At 41.0% G+C, this 16,634-nt stretch overlaps 1 protein-coding gene across 1 annotated transcript; it reads left to right on the plus strand.

The window, feature by feature from the left end:
- The first annotated feature begins 12,802 nt into the window (after positions 1–12,802).
- On the plus strand, positions 12,803–15,973 carry LOC127371148 (H-2 class II histocompatibility antigen, A-U alpha chain). The gene is made up of 4 exons (XM_051413822.1): positions 12,803–12,946; positions 13,708–13,965; positions 14,837–15,118; positions 15,491–15,973. The coding sequence occupies exons 1-4, from the start codon at positions 12,886–12,888 to the stop codon at positions 15,607–15,609; spliced, it is 720 nt and encodes a 239-aa protein (XP_051269782.1). The 5' UTR covers positions 12,803–12,885; the 3' UTR covers positions 15,610–15,973.
- The last annotated feature ends 661 nt before the right edge of the window (positions 15,974–16,634 follow it).

Raw genomic sequence — 16,634 nt, forward strand, 5'->3', positions numbered from 1 at the left:
TCTGAGCAACAAAACACATTTTAAATAGTAGCATGGAAAAAGGTCTCAACATAATTCTTCTGTCTGGATTTATTTGAGAAAATACGAATTTGTTAAGGTGCCTAAAGTATTAGTTTTAAAATAAAATTGTTTAAATAGAATTTAGCTAAGGACGTATCTCAAAGGTAAAGCAGGTAAACCTCTTTTAATTATTTTCACAGATATTTTAGTGCACTTGGGTGGTCTCCTCGTACCTAATTTTTAATGTAGTAAAAGCCAAAGAGAGAGAGAGCTCATCTATTTGTCTGTGCTGTTTGTAGAAGGCCTTGGCACAGACAGCAGGCTGAGACAATGATAGTCGAGCTGGCAGTGAGTCAGTTTACCGTCTAAAAGGGGCTGAGTCACCAAAACGGACACCCAGGTGTGGTCATCCTTTGTCTCTCTCCGTCTGTGTCTTTCCCTCTTTATCGCACCCTTGAAGAGTGAATTGGGTGAATCATTGGGTTGAGGACTCGCTATTACTCTGCTTGTCTGACTCGCTGTTGAGAGTGAGTGTATCTATTTATCTTTGCCTTTGTGGTGTTTAGACTGAAAATGGCACTGCATTAAAAGAAGGGGCTACACTGAGCAGGATGGGGGGGGGGCATGCTGTTTCAGGAAACGGTGAGAAAATGAAATACAATCCAGGAACGGCAGTTTGAGTAACAGATCCCTGAGTTTTGAGGCTTATCAGACGCCAAAATAACTCACAGCTGTCACTATGACACAGGATTTTACAACCGTTAAAATTTATCATAGTGGCAATCATTTTACCTTTTTTTCCTGATTGCGAGATAAGCTGTTAGAACAATGGTGCGAGGTGCACTCATGGATATTTGATTGCAACCCTGTCCCCCTAAAAATTACATTCATATGCTAATAAATGGTTTTTGAAATACATTTTTGGAGGGAACTGACTGAGGAGGTGATCAGGGTGGATGTTGGGGGTACAAAGCACAGGACTTTACCAATGGAGACCAGCAGTCCACAGGGGACTCCCCTTTGTTCCAACAGTCCATTATCCCAAAATCCAAACAGTCTAAAAATGTCCTATTGGACCAAAAACCCTTTTGTGCAGCAGCCCATTATCCCGAAAACAAACACCCTCTGCTCCAAAGACCCGTTGTTCCGAAAGTAGTCTCCTTGAAGTTTTTTAATTTCTTAGTGAAGTTTGAAGTGCAAACGTCAGCTGACCTTGGTTACAATAACTCAGGTGACCTTCGTCACCACATTACTATATTAAACATTTGTTTAACGGTTGCAGTTTGGTTAGGTTTAGCCACCAAAAATAGTTAGTTAAGCATGTTATACCAGGCTGGTATTTTCAGAGCAATGGGCGTTTGTTTTCAGGGAAACGGGCTGTCGGACAAATGGGTTTCAGTCCAATGACAAATTTTTTGGACTATTTGGGATTTCGGAATAACTAGCTGTCAGAAAAATGGCATTGTTCAACTACTGTAAGTCTGACACACTATGGTTAACGTTAGATCAGGGAAAGTTTGTGGTTTTAGTTAAGTAGTTAAAAGAGTAAGCACCACCTGTCTTGTGCATCAAGTCAGTGTTCACTTTTTTAAAAATATATTTTTTGGGGCTTTTATTGCCTTTATGATAGTGACAGCTGAAGACAGACAGGAAAGGGGGGCAGAGAGAGGGGATGACACGCAGCAAAGGGCCGCAGGTCGAACCCGAACCCTGGGCCACTGCAGCAAGGACTCGGTACATGGGTCGCCAGCTCTACCCACTGGGCTAACCGAGCACCCAGTGTTGACGTTTTTATATTATTGACCACCATCTATTCCAAAACCTAACCAACTGAAAAGATGTTGTACTATTTGCTCTGACACATCAAAATGTCTTATTCCTTCCTTAAGTCTTGCACTTTATCCATGACACCTTTTTAGGTTGGATGGAGGTCTCGTAATGTCAAATAATAAACAAAAATTAGTTCACACAACGCTAATGTCTACCCTGAATACGACTTTTCTTCCTCTGTAACTTTCTCTGTTTCATTTAGTCTCTCATTCGTTGTCATTTTTCACCTAGGTGTTTGTATGTTTATCTACCTCTTCTGTCTTTTTCTTATTTTATCTCACACAATGTCAAAATGCTTTCATTCTGTTTTTGTTGTCTGTTCTCTTATTGTCTTACTTTTTTTGTCTCCTGTCTTACTTTCCGTGTCCTATCCTCATTCAAATCCTTCACTCTCCAATTGGTTTACTGCTCATTCTTCTGCCTTTCTGCTTCTTTATCAATTCAGCTCAATTCGACATGAATTATTTGTGAACAAGACAAACACACAATTGCCAAAACAAATGTAATTCTTGTTTTTTTGGGTTTTTTTTTTACGTCTCTCTCTCCTTGTGTCTCTCAGCCCAGGTGTGTGGTAGTCTGTGTCTAATGCCTGTATTCGGGGTAATAGCCATCAGAGTCTTAGGCTGTGGCCAATCCTGTTGCAGGTGGGATTAAACAGGGATTAAGCATGTTTCTCCGTGAAAGCAGACAGACAGACTAGCACTAATCTGACTTTAGCCCTGTACCAAAAAACGGCAGGCTTGAGCAATCCCAAACTTCCGCGACTGCATTTTGTGTACAGTATGTGTGTGTCCATGAGCGAGTGTATGTGTGTGTTCTTGGGCTTCTACATGGGAACCAAATGTCAGACTACACAACAGACAAACCTGTTACAGTACGTATAGGTCTTAATGTCTACAAGGGGTTAGTTTAGGATTAGGGTTCTGGTAAGGTTTTACAGTTACATTTAGTTTTCAATCCATAGCTGTGTCTCGAATAGTGGCAGCTGGGGAACGCACCATCAAACCAAAACACTCTCTGTGGAAAACTACATTTCCAAAAAAATACAGCTGTAATACAGTGTTCAATGCAATTGATTAAAAATTGCATCTATAATTTAATATCGCTTCCTGACTGGTTGTGCTGTCAGGCTGCAGAAATCCCTTAAAGCTTCTTGTTCAAAAGTGACATAATAGTGGCAACCATTTTAGTCTGCTGCACTTCAGCTTATGACAAAAAAACAACAACACTGGTCGTTCAAACGCTCATAACGCCCTATGTTTAAGTCTCTGTGACAAGGTCCTCTTGTGTCTGTGCGAATAATGAACGCTGTCTCTCAGAAGCGACGTTGATGGGCAACAAAAACCCCAGGAGGTTGGGTGGATGTCTGGATGTACAAAGTGTCTGACTCTGGCACAGGGGACCGCAGTTCGCGTTCTGTTTCCTATCAACAGTCGACGTTGGATTATTTTAACCATGACCACAATCTTTCCCTAACTGTGACCGCAGTACGTAATTTTTGTGTCAAGACTTTACTTAATCATAGAAATTGCAGAGCAGAAAACAGTCATGTAAATCATTTTTGAAAACAAAAAAACAGTTCTGCCAGCATTACCAGATCAGATCACATTCATATGGATTGTTTCGAGAGACAAACTGCTAACTTTGTGGTTTAGTTTGGGGGATATGTTCCACAATTTCTGCACAAAAGTCTTAATCTACATATATAGACCATATATATAGTGCCCCAACACCTCTTCTTTCTTCTATTTTTACTTGCATAACTACAGGGATCGTGTATCTGCCAAAATGCTAGTCGTTATACGCCGCAGTACTGTAGCTAAACACATCCTTTAAGTACTGATGGAGGACTGCTGTTTCTCAAACAGGGGTGAGTGTACCCCTAAGGGTACTTTGGAGTACTGTAGGGGATACGTGAGATTAAAAAAGATCAGTCGTGCATAATTCCTAAAATAATTCTACTATAATATGTTCGATAAAAAATGGAAATGTACATTTGATAAATTATATTTTTAGCATTTCTATTTCAATACAATTGTTAACTGCTATAAAACCTGACAGAAGAAGAAAGGCAGTGGTGTCAGCGGGAAGCCAGTTTCAATACTGAACGAGTTTTTTATAGTAGAAACATAACAACAATACAGCTGAAAACATGGAGAAAGAAGTGAAAAAGAAAACGAAAAGCAGTATCAGGTAGAACATGTTTGAATGGGCTTTACCTCATTGAGCTGCAACCCTCCCAAGACGTTGTGCTTTTACAGTTCCAAGATTTTTTGTGCACAGTGCTGAATGATTGAACCTCTTTAGCCATTTTTCTCCCACACATGTTTTGCACTGGTTAGGAGGACTTGGCTGAACAAATATTTCAAAGGGTACTTTATTGAGAAGAGTTTTAGAGCCACTGTATTACACAATAAACAAGCATGTGCTGGTGGATCAAGAAACACATGGTAGCAACGCTGTTTTTGTCATTCCTGTTAATAATACAGCCAAAAAATGTACACAGTCACTTCATAGATCAGAACAAGACAATACTGAGGGGTATCAAACTAAACTGTTTTGTTACATCTTGCATGTAACCAGTGACTGGTGAAATGTATTCATCAAAAACTTACTAAATGTAATAAAATGTGAATAATAAGTTAGAGACATTTTACTAATATCCTTTTTTTCTGGGACTCATAAATGTTTCTGAGCCTTGACAAATGCTTCAGACAAGAATTACCCCATTGACACCGAGTGTTAGCCATCAGCAGCACATAAGCACAGCTGACACATCCATCCATTCTGCTGCTACTGTCCTCAGACCTTGCTCAAACTGCTGCCGGCCACTGTTTATTCACCGGGCTGAGTAATGTCAGCAAACGGTCAGGCAAACAAACAGGTTTTAAACAAACCCCCAGTTTAGCCAAACCTATTTGGAAGAAAGCACAAACGCAAATGATACAATTTTTACTTAAACTGTCAGTTTTACACCATCCATCCCTGGTTCAGCTTTGAGTTTTCTTGTGCAAACATTTGCCATTTGACATTTCATACCAAAAAAAAGTTGTGTAGATTATTAGGTTAAACTATCTTTTTTACAACCTGTCTGATCATCTGACCTCTCCTTTTTATTGGCCCGTCAAACTTCGTTATAGCACGTACAATGTCATTAATAACCAAGAGAAACGATGGCCAAAGAAACAAAAATAAGAGCTGATATAAGAACAGTTTCTGCTCTCTGAGAAAACACTTTCTGATAAAAGCTTGACATTTGACTAAAATCTGTGCTTCAGGATATTATAAACAGGTTCACGCCTGGCTGCGACACACACACACACACACACACACACACACACACACACACACACACACGCACACACACACACACACACACACACACACTCACTGTCACCCTCTCTGCTCACTGCAGCAGCTGTGTGAGGTAATGTCTGTCTGTGTCTGTGTCTGTGTCTGTGCAACACCCTGCAAGAATAACAAATCCACCTCTCTCTCTCATCCTTTTTCTATCTCATTATCTCACCCTCTGCTTGTCTTTCTGTCTGCCCCCCACCTTTACCTCCCTCTCTCTCTCTCCCTCTCTCTTCTCCCTCTCTCCTCTGTCTACAATCGTCTTTTCCTCACTCGCCCACCCCCTACTCCCCCGCTTCTGTTTGAGGCTAGACGCAGTAGACTATTAAAAATGTCCTCTGTCGAGAAGAGATTGTGTTGTAAACAAAGAGAGAAAGAGAGGATGAGGGAAACAGTGAGGAAGGCAGGCTGGAGAGGAATCACGTGGAAAAGAAGAAAGACAAACAAAAGAATAACAGAAAATAAAAACAAATAGAAACACAAGAAAACAAACCAGAGAGGAGAGAAATCACACACAACCTTACCATTTTCATATTACCATATTCATTTACCCTTTGCGACTCAATATCCCTGCACAATCCTACAAATTAACCATAACACTATTTTTATGCAAATGTGTGCATACAATTACAAGTCTAAAATGAGAATGGTTGATTGTTTCCTGACAAAATTACAATATAGCAGTGAAACTTCTTGCAACCGTAAATCTGCTGTGTGTATGAATTAATTTGTCTAAAGAGGCTCCTATAACAGCTCTTGTCTATGTGGATCTGCATGTTGAAGAACTCATCAAACAAGGAGCCTAGTCAACGCTGCAGATACCCGAGTGGAGTTCGGTGCAGACTGAAATATCGAATATCAAAGTACGCTTGATGAGAATCGGTTGGAAAAGTAAGAACAGGGTGTACAGGTGATGCACATACTAGCTTGAAAGCTCAATAGATCAACAGTCTTATGGCCTGCGGGATGAAGTTGTCCCTGAGCCTGGTGGTGCAGGACCGGATGCTGAGCTACCATCTGTCAGACAGCAGCAGTTTGTGACTGGGGTGATTGGAGTCTTTGATGATCTTGCGGGCCTTCTTCCTGCACTGCTGGGTGTAGAGGTCCTCTATGCATGGCAGCTTCATTCTGGTGATATTCTGAACAGTCGCCCTCTCTAGAGCCTTACGCCTCTAATATCCTCCCAAATGGAGGCGTACATGCACAGCTGCAGACACCACAAGCACGAAGTAGTTATGTTTATACAACTTTCTGAGTGCACTTGGAGGTTGTACTGACCTTTACAGAGAGTCTGTGCAGTCACAACAAACTGGGGGCACGCAAATGTTTGCACAGAGCCCACCGGTACATCCTCTTATGATGAGATTTATGTCACAGAGACACTAGTGGACCCTCGTGTACTTGTTTATGAAAGAATAACTGATGCTTTAGGGTTGAGGGTAGTGCAGCTCCAGTATCCTGGAGTCCATGTTGAGCCTCCCGCAGAAGAATAAAAGCCATTGTCTCGCTGTCTTTGTGATCATGTCAGTGTGGTGGGTCTCGGTCAGGTTTGAACTTGACTCTCTCCAGCGTAGTCCTGTTGATGGTAATGTTGGACTTCTTAAAACATGCTGGGGACTAACCGGTTGGGGCAGTAATATATATTGAAAATGTCAGTGAAGACATTTGCCAGTTTATCTGCACACACCTTGCGATCTCGAGAGAGCCAGGGATGCCTTCAGGTCCAGGTGCATTGCAGGGATTCATCCTCTTAATGCCAGCACTGAGAAAACCACTTGTTGCTCTCCCTTTAGCTCATTAAAAAGGTTACATACTTTTTCAGCTTTGTTTTAATTTCAGACAATACTGCAATTTAATTCTTTCTAAGTCACAGCAAAGGTTGTGTGTGTCTGTGTGTGTGTGTCTGTGTGTGTGTGTATGTTTTGTGTGTGTGTGTGCGTCTTCATGTGGGTTCATGTTGGGGGGATTTAAAGTATCTGTAAAGATGGCATTTTGTAGTGGAATTTTCCTTTAACAGCAGAGCAAGCTGAGAGAAAGCAGGCGAGACAAATTAAAATGATGAAAAGAGGTAGTCGGTCTGCCCACACACACACTCACCTACACACATTATGTATGCTTTATTTCAATCCAGAAAATTAAAAACAGCAGGCAGGCAAGCTGGTAAAATACACACTTGCATTTAGAGGCACACACAAGCACAGACAGTGTTTAAAACAACTACACACACACAGAGAGACACATTTTTTGGAGACAGATATACACACACTTTCAGCACACACACACACAAACACATACAGAGGCAGGTTATTTTCAGTGCAAGACTAATTTCTGTGTGTGTGTGTGTGTGTGTGTGTGTGTGTGTGTGTGTGTAATGGATTTAATGATGTCATTGTATGATCACACTAATCTGATTACAGTGTAGCAGATTTGATGCCTCTCAATTTCTTATCTGTCTGTTTGTCTGCCCGTCTTGCTGACTGACTACTTGCCTGTCTTTTGTGCAAACAGACAGCCAGCTTGTCTCACAGACTGCCTGCCTGCCTGTTTGCCTGTCTTGCTGACTCACTGCGCGTCTCACTGCCTGACCACCCATGGCTACTTACAACACGGCTACTATCTTGCCAACTCACTTTCTGTCTGTCGTGTTGGCTGACAGACAGCCTGCTCTCTCTCTGTCTGTCTGTCTGTCTGTCTGTCTGAGGGTTGGGTATTGTTGGGAAAAGAACTAGGTCGTGTGACGTGTTGTCCGACTAATTCGGAAGGCAAAAGTGTTTATTGCTGTTTCCAGACAGCTGCACTTGCAGGCAGAGTAAAAAGCCTGTTATCATAGAGAGACGAGCCGCCATAATTGTTTAAATGTGGGGATAATGATGCACATTTTCAGACAGTTAGAATGTCTGGAAGACATTTATAGTGTTGTACTCGTTTGTACACACGAAAAGTGCCAGAAATAGTTGTTTAAAGAAGGAAAAAGAGAGCTTGAGAAGAGAAGGTGAGAGAGGGTTTACCCTGCTAACTCTCTCACCTTTGCTCGTCTGGTTGTTGTGTAAATTGGGTGTGAATTTTGGATCGTGGGTTTATTACAGAAATGGCAGGATGCAGGGGGCTTTCAAAGCTGTTCAGGAGGGTTCCAAATAAGTTGGCCCCACTTACTGTCTGCCTTTGTAATTCCTGCTTGCAGGTGTCTCGCAGGTTTTGAGGTTGATAGACTGAAATGTAAATGAACTGTTATAGAATTTAAGGGGGTACATTGGTGGGGTTTGTTCCAATCCAGGAAGGGTAGTTTGAGAACAATGAATCAATGAGTTTGAAGGCTTATCAGACGCCAGAACACTGCACAGTTGTTTATACTGTAGTACTAGAGCTGTGTCGGAAATAAGACTTTACTCTATAGTCGGGGGGGACGAAATTTTGGTATCGAAAGGGTTCTGGTCTGTTTGTAGTTGAGTAATATTGGTTGGCTTTGGTTGCAGGTACAGTCCATGTGGAGAGTTAAAGAGGTGGAACGCAAATGCAAATACTCTGACAATGACATAGCTTTTTATTAGATTATTCAAAATGTATTGGCAACTTCGAGGATGATGAGGTTTTGTAGGTTGGATCATTCTTAGCCTGGATCCCTGATCCTTGACCTTACCACCATGGGTAAACCTGCCAGAAGTTAATACTTCCGACGGCAAAGGTTTCAACCAAATATATATATATATGTTTATAAATTACCCAAAATATAACAAAAAGAGAACAGTCCAATTGCAGACGTCGTCTCTCCAGCTCAATTCTCACATCTCAAGTTGCTAATCGGACTGTAAACAATGACCGGCACAAGGAAGAGGAAGTCTTGGTACACACACTCATAATAACAGTATCCGATATCTGGACGTCCGTTGGCTACACTGGAATCCCTGAAACATTGCTATTGCCCCCAGAGGGCTAAATCATCGTCAGACTAAAGCCGATGGGTTCCAAGACTGCAGCCAAAGAACCTGGTTCAACTTTTTTTGGTTTGTTGCCGGCGCCCTCCGCTGCATCAACAGAGCAGCTTCATTGAAATGAATAAGAGGGCTGCATTGTCTCACACAGCAAGACCCCCATTAAAAAAAGTAATGACAATCCGTCTATGTTGTTTTTTTTTGGCTGCCTTAAATCTCACTGTCTGACTGTCTCGCTGCCTTACTGCCTGTCTTATTTACATCATACTTACTATCTAAACTTATCCCTCAGAAATCTGTCTGCCTCATATTGACTGTTTACTGTCTGACCATCTGTCTTACTTACATCATACTTTTATGTTTTACTAACTGCTGTCTGTCTTACTATCTAACTTTCTTGCTTACTCACTGTCTGTCTTGCTGTCTTTAAAAAAAAGAAAGGGTTTTTCTGTCGTGCTCTCTGTCTCACCGCCTGTCTTATACACATCTCTCTTTTCCTGGTTTCAATTATGAACACAGACAAAATGAGAACGTACTCACACAAACACACACACACACACACACACACACACACACACACACACACACACACACACACACACACACACACAGACTAAACACCACTGGGCCAGAACAGAGACACAGTCTGATCTGCTGTTAGGAAACCCTATCAGTCACACAGGCTTTACTTTCGGTGTGTGTGTGTGTGTGTGTGTGTGTGTGTGTGTGTGTGTGTGCATGTCTTAGCTTCGTGATGAGTGATCAACAAATCCAAAAACCTCCCAGACACAGCCACACACACACACACACACACACACACACACACACACACACACAGGCTGTAATAGGCTTATCCAGTGCTGCAGTTTCAGCCTTTAAACTGGGACTTTTTTTCTTTTGCTGTTGAGGATGAAATGATATTCTGTATCTGCTAAAACAATATTGACTTCTAAAGAAACCTTCCTACGTGTGTCTGCTGCTTCCCTTTCATCTTTTCTTTCATTCTTAATTTCTTTCCCTTCCCTTTCCTTGTCCTCTCTGCCATATCTTTTGTTTCTTCTTTCCATTTTTTATCTTCCTTCTTATCTCTTACACTCTGCCGTCTGTTTTCCCTTCTTTGTTCTTTATTGTCCTTCTTTCCCTCTATCCCCTTCTCCTCTCTCTTATTCTTTAATCTTTCATCCTCCTTTTATTTCTTCTGCCATGTCTACTTCCATCCTTTTATTCTCTCATCTATTATCTCTTGTTTTCCTCCCGATGTTCCTCCTCTCTACCTTCCTCCCCTTTACACCTCTCTCTCTTTCTGTCTGACACTACACCTCTCTCTTTTCCTCACATCACATCCTCCTCCCTCTCCCTCTCTCTCTCTCCCCTTCTTCATGCTCCGTCTATCGCCCTCCCTCCCTCTCCCTCATTATTCGGTATAATCGGTTGTCTAGACAGAAACTCCCCACACAGATCTTACCTGAGAGAGAGAGTGATGTAGGGAGCAGAGAAAAAAAGAGACAAAGAAAAGGAATGAGACAGAGGAGAGGGAGAAAAGAGGTGATAAAATGATTTGCCTTTTTTTTTCTCCGCTTAAATCCTCCAAGTGTTTGAGAGGAAAATCTGTCTGAGACATAAAACACACTGATTGAAGGAGGGAGAGAGAGAAAAGGGAGGGAGGGAGGGAAGAAAGACTAAAGGGTCTGGCAAACACACACACACGGAGGCCCTTGGAGAAACTGCAGCTTGACAATATGAAATACATTCATTAGTTTTGTTCACTACAGTCTAGACTGGTTGATTTGTGTGTGTGTTGTGTGTGTGTGTGTGTGTGTGTGTGTGTGTGTGCTCTCTTGTACTTCTATCTTTGTGAGGACCACTTTGCTAGACCTTCACAGTGAGGACACTTTGACCACATTACTCCAACATGCAATCTGTGTCTGGATATCTGTATGAATAAAGAAAAATGCATGTTAAAGGAACAGTTAAAGGAACATTTGAGAAAAAAATGCTTATTGGTTTTCTTGCCTAGAGTTGGATGAGAACATTTACATACTCTCATCACCCACTGGGCACAACAGGTGAGGAGGCTTTCTACGGACTACTACAACCTGCAAGGTGAGGATCCCGTCAGCAGTGGTGTTAGCCGAGCTAGCCCCTAACAAAAACATTTCTATGAATATTATATTCCATTTCATCTTTCAGATCCTCCTAAATGTTACACACTAGACCTTTAGTCTATAGATAAACAGATATGTAAAAACAACAAATTGGGGTTTTACAGAGGTAATATACATTTTTGCAATTTCTTAACAAATAGTGGCTGCGTGCAGTAACTTTCTGTCAACCTCACTGTGATGACACGACTCCAGGAAGTCACACAGGCTTCTGTTCACTAAGGGAGCCTTTTTATTATACAGTGCATATATTAATTAATACTGCCATATTAGCTGAGTGTCGAATTATGTGTGTAAAGTATTGAGTGTCTGTTATGTAGGGAGTAGTGAGTGATGAGTGATGGTCTCTCTCAAAAACTTATATCTTAATATATTTTTCACAGCAGCCATTTTGACATCCTATAAAAGGATAAACAGAGGTGTTACCAATGATGCTAATTCAGGTCAGAGTCAGGGTGCTGTTGGCTCCCTGGAAAGGCTCTGCTACACTAAGGGTCTATTATGGTTTTAGAAAAGCCCAGCTGACCACCAACCAGCCTGCTTTTATTCTCCTTAATGAAAATCATCCCACACCTTTATATCCTTCGTTCTTCTTCTACCTCAAACACACTTTGTCTGTTGACGTAACTCATTCATGACTCTGAACAGTACTCTGCATCCAACTGATACTTTGATGACTTTGACTATATGTCATCAGCCCCAGGTGTGTGTCTACATTAATATCTTTTTAAATAAATCCAACACGATACAGAAACTGTAGATGCACATTGCCCCCTAAAGGTCACTGGGTGTACTGCAAGAACATGTTCAACTTACTTACCAAGACTGATCGTGCAGCTTCTGCATTTGTTATCAGAGTAAAGCAGTCACTGTTAATAATGCTAATATTACTCCTAATAAAACTATTGCTCGTGGTAATTATTGAGTACCTCAGGTTTACCAGGACATCAGTGACTCACAAACCTGAGATCTGATGCACCCGGCTGCACTGATTTCACAGGGGAAGCCTTGATGCTCAATGAGTCCATATGTTGATTTCAATTTAGAAATAAAAAGTCTCCAAAACCTACACTGGGATATAGAATCAGCTGCAGCCCTCATGATTAGACTCTGAATAAGGCCCTTAAACTCCCTGAGCTCAACTAATGAAGTGAAACAGAGTGAGATCAGAAAAGAAGAGGGAGTGTGTCTGGATGAAAATAATAATTTAAAAAACATTATAGAAATATTTAAACACTTAGCAAAACAAAGTTGCTGTGATAAATAACTGACGTGATAATCGATTTCACAATAACAAGAACTACATATTTATATTTGAGAACACAGGAACACACATAGACTGAAGGGGGGGTTAGGGGCTGAAGTTCTTAAGTTTACCCCTTTTAGTTTGTATTTCAGGCTGGTAGTCTTATTCTTTCAGTCTTCCTCTTAAGGCAATGACTTTGTCCAACAACTTCCTGGATGTGACTTCCGAGCTATAAAATATTCTACCCAGCAACAGTGGTGTAAACGTATCTGACTGGCCGCCCGCTTAAAGCTCAGCAGTTTGAGTTTCCTACTTCAGTTGTTTTGTTCTCTGAATACAGTCAGCGGGTGGTTTTGGATTTGAGATGACTCTGTCTGTGATCACGCTGATCATATTCACTGGAGCTGTTTGTACTTCTGCAACAAGTAAGAACTGGACTGCAGCTTTTGTCAGGGCTCACATGGATTTCTGTGAGGGGCTGTGAAGTGAAAGAGATTATAATCAGCTTTATTTTGTTTCTCAGGGTCAATTTAGTTTTTTGCAAACATGTGTGAGAAGACTGGACACAGATGAGCCTTAAAATATGTATTTTTTTAAACAAACAAACAAATAAATGAAGGGTTTATCACAGACAGAAAAGGAAGAAGAGAAAGAGAAAAAAGAGAACTTGCTTTATGTGTTTGTGAAAATGTGTGTTGAACACCAACATCCTTTTAGGGGGGGTTAAAATGGGAAATGTTATGTATGGTGAGGGGATGTTGTCTGAATTTTTTGGAAAGGTCTTTTAAAAATGTCTAAACCCAGATTTATATTTCACGTCAGCCATCCCTTGTGGAAAAAAAATAAACAGTTTAATCAAAATATAGGGTCTGACATTGTTTGCTTGCATCGTTCTTGTGAAGTACCAGAGTTTTACATCTCTGTGCCTCTGTCAGTTACTCAGATTAAACAATCTAAGAGGTTTTAGAGGAGAAAATCATTCTCTGGTTAAACTCCTCACAACTCATTGACACATTCAGCCTTTGACGAGGTGTTGGAAGCATTGCAGCTGTCTGAAGAGTAAATACCAAATGTTTTACCTTCCAGGGTGTTGCTGTGAATTAATGTCAGCACTGTATGGAGATCAACCTACAGAGTGTTTGAACTGCTTCCATCTTGTGATGCTGTTTCATCTCATGCTTTTCAGGGCCCTACCATGACTTCCATTACATCTACGGGTGCTATGAGTCCACCGAGGTGCGGGTGGATGTGGTGCTTGATGAAGACGAGGTTGCGTACGCTGATTTCAACAAAGGAGAAATGGTGACTACGATGCCTCACCTGCCGGAAAGTCTAGCAGCCTTTAAGAAACGGGTTTATACGATTGCCAAAACTAGCCTTCATCACTGTCAAAGTGTTTTGAGAAAAGCAAAAAAAGCGGATCCTGGTGCTCCCATGCGACAAGGTAAAACACAGTTTATTTTAGGCCCACATTCATTTGACAGATCAAACCAGGAGCTACTCACTCATTCACTGTCTGTGACTTATAGCCTCAAAGGGCTGAACAGTAGGTGGCTTACCTGCCTACATTACACACAAACCACCGTTAGTGCTCCTGGCAAGCACTGGACTTCTGGTGGTGCATTCATTAAGCAGATAATCCGTAACCTTCTTTCTGGGGATGAATATGAAGGCACATATGACACCTTTTTAATGTAATTACACAATGTTTCACCAGTTTGACAGTTGATGATAATGATAGTGTTGCCTTCATAAGATCATACTTGATGAATAAAATGATCTAAGCTAGAATTCAAACCTAAACTGAACCTTAAATCAATGTTTTTAATTAAAAGAATGGTTCAAATAACTATATGTGAAAGGTTTCACAATGGCTTTTTATTGTTTTGGTTTTAAAGCCCCCAGCTATTATTGTTTTAGGTCACTCTCAGTGCTCTCAGTGTTTTTTAGGCCGCAGAATGCAAGACACAATTACACAATCATCCAATATGGTTGCATTGTTTAAACCAGGTCATTTCTACAGGACACAGGAACTGGCTATACACTAAACCATCATCATTTTAATGAATAACCTTACATCTGTCTGTTAGACAACAGTTGAAAATGATCTAATCCGCTAACCCTGCAGTGATGTTGGGTAATGAAAACTGTTCCTGTGGAAAATAAAAATGACCACAAGCAGCTTTTATGAGGGCTTTTGTTTTTATATTATAATGAAATTAAATGTTAATTCTTATATTATATGTGGGGATAATGTGGGGAATAACACCCTCTAAAAATATCCTCACTTCTTTTCTGTTCTATTCACTGACCAGCTGCTCCAGACAGCTTCATCTACAGCCGGTATGAGGGGGAGGACGGTGTGGTGAACACTCTCTTCTGTTTGGCAAACCACTTCTACCCTCCCACCATCAATTTCACATGGACAAAGAACGGGGTGGAAGTCACCGAGGGGGTATCGGACCTACGTTACCGCCATAACAGTGACGGGACGTTCCACAGAATTTCCACACTGAGTTTCGTTCCTCGGGAGGGAGACGTTTACTCCTGTTCAGTGGAGCACCAAGCCTCACTGCGGCCTCTCACCAGTAGCTGGGGTAAGACGAAGAGATGTTTAAGTCCATGTTACATTATTATTAAAGGGGAATACTGACAAACATACACATCCAAAATGATTTCCAAAACACAATTTCTTCTTAAATTTACAAATTTAATTTCAGAATATTAAAAATAATAATAATAATTATAATACGCTGTCATACTGACTAACGGAAAAGCACTTGTGCTGTAACATTGAGCATGATTGTAGTTGTTTGTTTGGGAGGAATTCAGTTGCCATTTTTTTTTATCTCCCTCTTGTTCATGTGGAAGATAAATGGACTGGAGAGTAAATTGGACAAATGAATGTAATGTATAATGTGCCTTGAAAATGATAAAAACAGCTGTGGTTGTTTGTGTTCGATCCACAGAGCTGAACAAGAGGAAGAGCGGTCTGAGTCCTGCCGCTGGGTTCTTCATTGCGAGCCTGGTTTTGTGCCTGACGGGAATCGGGACCGGAGCCTTCTTATTCACCAAGCAGCCAAACTAGTGCCTTCACTTCTGGGATTTCACTGAGAGCAGCTCAACCAGAAGCTGTAGCTAAGCACTCACATGTTTTCAGAGATGCTTCCCCTTTTTTGTTTTTTCCACCGTTAATGTAACAGGATCCTCAAACAGCCTCTTCTCTTCAATGAGGGTTGTTGGTAAACCCATAAAAAACACATTAACACCTCACCACATTTCAGCCAGGAACATTACACACACGTCTTGTGTGGAGACCACTGGATTTATTATAAATGATTCACAGGGAAATTCAGAGAATGTGCATTGTGACTTGACTTGTTGACTGAATTTTCTTTATGTTTTTTTGCTTTATAATCTGTTTTTTTTTAAAGTAAAGGACTAAAACTTGATTGATTTTATTTTGATTGATTATATCTCAGTCACATCAGACTCTATAACATTAGGATTCTTGTTGATATTATTAGGATTAATAAAAACTCTGAAGTCACATCCTGCAGTGTTTGCAGGTTTGCAAGTGAATAAGAAAATCTCTTAACCGAGAACTTTAACATTAGAAGTTACTCTGATGAGTCCTGATAGCTCACCTGGTAGAGCTCCATGTAACCAGACTGAGTCCTTACTGCAGCAGCAATGAGTTCGACTCCAACCTGCAGCCCTTTGCTGTATGTCATCTCTCTCTCTCTCTCTCTCCCTCCCTCCCACCTTTCCTATCACTCTTCATCTTACTATAGGTTAAAGGCAATGAAAGCCCAAAACATATGTAAAAAAATAAGTTATTCTGCTCTGTAATATCACTAGATGCACATGAAGAGGAGATCATGTAAATGTGTCTGACATATTTGGTGAAAACATCTGGATTTCTTGTGAGTCGTACCATGTTGATAGTGGCTGGCGAGACTCTGAGGACCCTCCTCCTCAGAGCTGGAATCCAGTTAGTGATTCAGGTTAGTACCACTGTTGGAAAGCCCAGCAGTGACACCTAGTGGAGTAAAACAGGAGTGGCACATTGAACAGAACCTGCTGTTGCATTGTGCCATCAGATGAGTAGAT

The sequence above is a fragment of the Dicentrarchus labrax genome, unplaced genomic scaffold, assembly GCF_905237075.1.
Source record: "Dicentrarchus labrax unplaced genomic scaffold, dlabrax2021, whole genome shotgun sequence".
NCBI classification, from domain to species: domain Eukaryota; kingdom Metazoa; phylum Chordata; class Actinopteri; family Moronidae; genus Dicentrarchus; species Dicentrarchus labrax.

Coding starts and splice junctions, on each gene's coding strand:
- LOC127371148 (XM_051413822.1), top strand. CDS start 12,886: ATGACTCTGTCTGTGATCACGCTGATCATATTCACTGGAGCTGTTTGT. Junction 12,947..13,707: donor TGTTTGTACTTCTGCAACAA/GTAAGAACTGGA, acceptor CATGCTTTTCAG/GGCCCTACCATGACTTCCAT. Junction 15,119..15,490: donor GCCTCTCACCAGTAGCTGGG/GTAAGACGAAGA, acceptor TTCGATCCACAG/AGCTGAACAAGAGGAAGAGC.